Source organism: Vigna unguiculata, chromosome 4 (assembly GCF_004118075.2).
Source record: "Vigna unguiculata cultivar IT97K-499-35 chromosome 4, ASM411807v1, whole genome shotgun sequence".
Lineage (NCBI taxonomy): Eukaryota > Viridiplantae > Streptophyta > Magnoliopsida > Fabales > Fabaceae > Vigna > Vigna unguiculata.
In genome coordinates, this window is record NC_040282.1 from 25,273,236 (window position 1) to 25,278,428 (window position 5,193).

The window sequence follows — 5,193 nt, forward strand, 5'->3', positions numbered from 1 at the left end:
GACAATATGTCCAATTTCTTGAGATGATTGAAGGATAATGTAAATTGGATATTGATTTGTGTGCAAAATCAACTGTTGGTTATGGTTATGTTTTAACCTTAGATGAAGGTGCACATCATGGAAATATGTTAAAAAGTTGTTGTTGTTCTATCATGTTCTACTATGCAAACATAAATTATTCCTTTTTTTCAAAGCATCCTGATAATCAAATTGTTATATTTGAAGTTTCTAGTAAAAATGTCAATGAATAATTGACATATAATGATGAGAGACAAATGTATTAGAAACTTAATTACTCATGGTTATCTCTCTTGACTTTGTTAGGTAAAAAAAAAATATTGCAGATCTGTTTATCAAAGAGTTGATGCATCAACAACATGTATTTAAGTCGCCGAGGGGAATGAGACTATAGCCCATAAATTAGTTGCAACAATGGACACCCATCTCCACATGAATGGCGATCCCATGGAATGGAGTTCAATGGGTAACAACGAAGTTGTTGTTGACTAAAGTACACCAAATAATTTGATTAAATTTTATGTCTCATTCCTATGGCGAGGTGTACTATAAATTGTGACAATAATAAGGTTGAGGTATGTGCATTATTATGTGTATTTTATAAAATACCTCTTAATAAACCCAATGGTTGAGGTATGTGCATTATTTTATAAAATACCTCTTAATAAACCCAATGACAATTATTGTAGGGGTGTGAGTCACAAACCACCCTTTCAGGGTTTACCTAGTGAGTGTGATGGTGGGGCCGCCATTGTGAGACATGGGCAAGTCTCTAAGTGACACTCATGAAACAAGATACACAAGGCCGTAATGTGCACCCACTGATTAGAACCTATAATGAACACCGATATTGTATGTGTTATTTACTAAAACCTGGTCACAGGGGATGTAGTTCAAGACAATCAGATCTCTGCATTTTCTCGGGTGAAAGTTTCTAAGTACTAGGTGTAAAGGTCAGACCCGGAAGGTTCCTTACACTGAACTACAATATTTTGTTTAAAAAGATAATATATTTTTTTTGTTTTATTTTATTTTTTAAATTATGTGGGGGATTGTTGGAAATATATTAATATAATTTAAAAAATAAATAATTAAAGTAAAAATACTTACTATTACTCATGTTTTTATTGACCTTTAATTTATGGGTTAATGGTTTTTATGGCTAACGACTATATTTTTATTACTATTTACTTCTTTGTCTCCTTTTTCTACCTATAAATACCACCTAGATGGATGGGGAAAGACTGATAACGCTGTCGTTGACGCAATCAAATTAATACTACTTATCTATAACAACTTCAGTATTGTTAAGAAAGTAGCCAAAATATTAGTATGGGTTAAGTTAACCCTAAGTCGTCTCCCAACAAACACGGAATTGATTTCTAACAAATTAGTTCTTATAAAACTATACAAAAGAGTTAATCAAATAAAATAATAAAAATATAGGGGATTAAGATAAACAAAGATAGAAATAAAATTTAAAAGATAAAAAGAAATAAAAACAATAGTAAAGAAAATAGATTGATTCCATTGTTTTTTCAAAATAGATTCATCATCGGTTATCTAAAGATTATTGTTCAATTAATTATTGTTATATATTTACAAATTAATCAATGTAAAGTCTCAATTAATTTGTTGGCGTTCTCACTTTTAACCAAAGTACAGTTTCAATTAAAAGTGAGAACTTTTAGATTATCCACAGTAAATTCAACCAAAGTACAGTCTCAATCAAATTTACTATGCCTAATCATGTGTATTCTTTTATCTCCTCACCAAATAAAAAGCTTAATTAATCAAAGTAAAGTCTCAATTAATTGTAGTTAGAGCAAATACCTTTAATCAAAGTAAAGTCTCAATTATTGGTAAAAACTCATTTAATCATATGAAATTTTCTAAATAAAATCAAAGTAAAGTCTCAATTCAATTTAAAAACCCTTGGACTCATATGACCAACATGCATATAGATTTAAAATCATTACTTCTTATGTGATTTAAAGATAAAAGACATAAATGAATGAAAACCTCAACAATAATAAAAAGAACAAAGAAATTAATTGATCTAACCTCAGAATCCAATTAAGAAATTACAATGGAATCAACCCAAGAAGTTTAGAACTCCATGAATGCAAAATAAAAATAAAAAAAATAGAGAGAGAGAAAAGAGAGAGAGAAAGAAATTAGGTCCCCCTAAGGGTTCCTAAATTTCGAAGTGTCGAGCTTATCTCTTTCTGCTTCCCCCTTGGTCTCTTTATATAGAACTTGGACTGGGCTTTTTCTGTTGCTAAAATCTCTCAAATATCTTTTAAAATAAAGATAAATATTCCAAGGTATTTGGAGAGATATAGACTATTTGACAAATATAGTTGGTTAATAATTTATGATATAATTAAATAAATTAATTATTTAAAGATATCTGATAAATTATCACCAAATAATATTTGCATTAATTTTTTCAATAAGCCATTTTTAATTATGTAGTCCAAATTTGCAGAGACATCCAAAAATATCAATATTTGCAGTTAAAGCCCTCTTATTTGACCAGATTTGAATATTTGACCAGAGTTGACTGTTTGACCAACTTTGACCAGTTTGACTGTGCAATAGCAGACTGACACGTGGCAAATCTTCTCTCTCCAGAATTAGGGTTTTCTGCCCCTATCCTTAATGGAGATTTCGAACTGCACCTCCAACCAGGCTGACGGCGTTTTTCCGGCGAGGCTACAGTGTAGATGCGTGAACATACGAGTGCATCACTGGTTTCGTTCTCCTTGTGAACTGCTCTCATTTTTGCGTGGTCACTGCTGTCGTGCGACGTGATTTCTGTTGGAAAAAACTCACACATACTAGAAGAATATATAATGTAACTCATTGTGGTATTTTTCATTGATGGAGAATGCGCTATTATATAGCCAATTACAAACCAAACTAAATCTTTATCTAATCTAATCTTATCTAATACCCCATATTATCAAACTAAATCTTATATACTCCAACTAACTAAAATAACAACTAACTTAAATCTAATTCACCAAATATAAAATATCCTATCACTTTGCTAAATAAAAACAACTCTATAATCTAAAATATATTCTAAATACTATCTAACAAAATTAAAGATTATCTAACAAGATTAAAGATTATCTAACAAAACTCCCCCATAAGCTTTAAACTTTTCCTTCTTTCATCCCGAGTAATTTCCTCAACTCCTGAAACGATGTTATAGGCAACGACTTTGTGAATATATCAGCTATTTGTTCTTTGCTTCCTACATGCTCGAGCTCCACACTTCCTTCCTTTACTTTTTCTCTGATGAAATGAAACCGTACATCAATGTGCTTACTCCTTTCATGGTTGATTGGGTTCTTAGCTAACTCGATTGCCGACCTATTGTCTACTCGAATCAATACCTTCTCACCTTGTATGATCTCTAGTTTGCTCAGCAGGTTTTTAAGCCAGATTGCATGTCGGACACTCCAAGAAGCAACCACATACTCGGCCTCAGATATTGATAGTGCCACAATGGGTTGTTTCTTTGAGAGCTAAGTAAAAGTTGTGTTCCCCATGAAAAATACATACCCTGCTGTGCTTTTCCGGTCGTCCATGTCTCCACACCAATCACTATCCGAGTATCCAGTAAGTCGGTAGTTGTCCGACTTAGTGAATAACAGCCCAAATGACATGGTTCCCTTTACATACCTCAGTATCCGCTTTAGTGCTTTCCAATGCGAGTACCTTGGTTCCTCCATAAAGCGACTTGTGATTCCTACGCTCAACATTAGGTTTGGTCTTGTGTTTGTCAAGTACCTCAGACTTCCAACTAAGCTTCGATATCTAGTCGCATCAACTTTATCTCCTTCTCCATTTTTGGACAATTTCGTGCCGGGTTCCATGGGGGTAGAAACCGGGTTGCATTTTGACATTTTTGCCTTCATTAGTAACTCCTCAGCATACCTCTTTTGGGACACAAAGATACCTGTTGTGCTTTGATCCACCTCTAAACCCAGAAAGTATTTCATGATGCCTAAGTCAGTCATCTCAAACTCCTTCTTCATCACTTCTTTAAACTCCTCGACAAGCTCGACTTTACTTCCCATAAATATCAGGTCATCCACATATAGAGCAACAAACAACACATCTCCTTTGTACCTTTTTAAATACAGAGCGTATTCGTATGGACACTGTTCATAACCATTCTTCTTGAAATAAGTGTCTATCCTTTCATTCCAGGCTCGGGGAGCCTGCTTCAAGCCATACAATGCCTTTTTGAGCTTCAACACCTTCTTCTATTCACCTCTTCTCATGTAGCCGAGTCCTTGCTCAATGTAGACCTCTTCTTCCAGAATTCCATTCAGGAATGCCGACTTCACATCCATCTGTTGTATCCTCCATCCGTGTTGTGCTGCTAAAGAAAATAGCAGTCGGATTGTCTCCATTCGTGTTGCAGGTGCAAAGACCTCATCATAGTCAATGCCTTTCTGCTGTTTGTAGCCTTTCACCACGAGTCGGGCTTTATAACGCTCCACCTCTCCATTTTCATTGGTTTTCCTTTTGTATACCTACTTCACACCAATTGGTCGAGCTCTTGTGGGTAGATCTGTAAGCTCCCAAGTTTCATTTTTTTCAATTGAGCCGATTTCCTCATCCATGGCTTTCTTCCATCTCTCATCGAGCACGGCCTCTTCAAATTTGATGTCTTCTTCACCTGCCAACAAACATACTACATGTACCTCATCAATAGAGTTATAGATGTCCTGCAAACTCCGAGTTTTTGGTTGCACGGATTCATCATCTTCCACAGACTCGTTTGTGATTTCCTGGCTCCTCACAGTTATTTTTGAGCTTTCTCCCCCGGAGGTCGTGCTCCCTAAAGACCTCTCCTTCGAGTCTTCCCAATTCCATTCACTTTCCTCATTTACCTGGACATCCTGACTTACGAGAACTTTGCATGTACCTGGGTTGTACAATTTGTAGGCTTTGGCCTCTTCATCATAGCTAATGAAGATATACCTTTTGCTTCTGTCATCAAGTTTAGTTATGAGCTGGGTTGGAACATGACCATAAGCCATGCTTCCGAAGACTTTGAAATGCCCTACATGCGGTTTCTTTCCACTCTAAGCTTCTTGCGGTGTCACACTATCTAGTTTGGAATGAGGGCACCTATTTTGGACGTACACA

At 35.2% G+C, this 5,193-nt stretch overlaps 1 protein-coding gene across 1 annotated transcript; it reads right to left on the bottom strand.

Annotated features, from left to right (window-relative positions):
• Nucleotides 1–3,557: 3,557 nt before the first annotated feature.
• Nucleotides 3,558–4,451, bottom strand: LOC114180632 (uncharacterized mitochondrial protein AtMg00810-like). The gene is made up of 2 exons (XM_028066934.1): nucleotides 4,347–4,451; nucleotides 3,558–4,256 (listed from the first exon to the last, which is right to left on the bottom strand). Exons 1-2 carry the CDS (start codon nucleotides 4,449–4,451, stop codon nucleotides 3,558–3,560), a joined length of 804 nt encoding a protein of 267 aa, XP_027922735.1.
• Nucleotides 4,452–5,193: the final 742 nt, after the last annotated feature.

Bases quoted from the DNA above. Each gene is read 5' to 3' on its own strand.
- LOC114180632 (XM_028066934.1), bottom strand. From the start codon at position 4,451: ATGGAGACAATCCGACTGCTATTTTCTTTAGCAGCACAACACGGATGG. The intron at 4,257-4,346 runs GTCTACATTGAG...GGCTTGAAGCAG, and splicing joins ATGGAATTCTGGAAGAAGAG to GCTCCCCGAGCCTGGAATGA.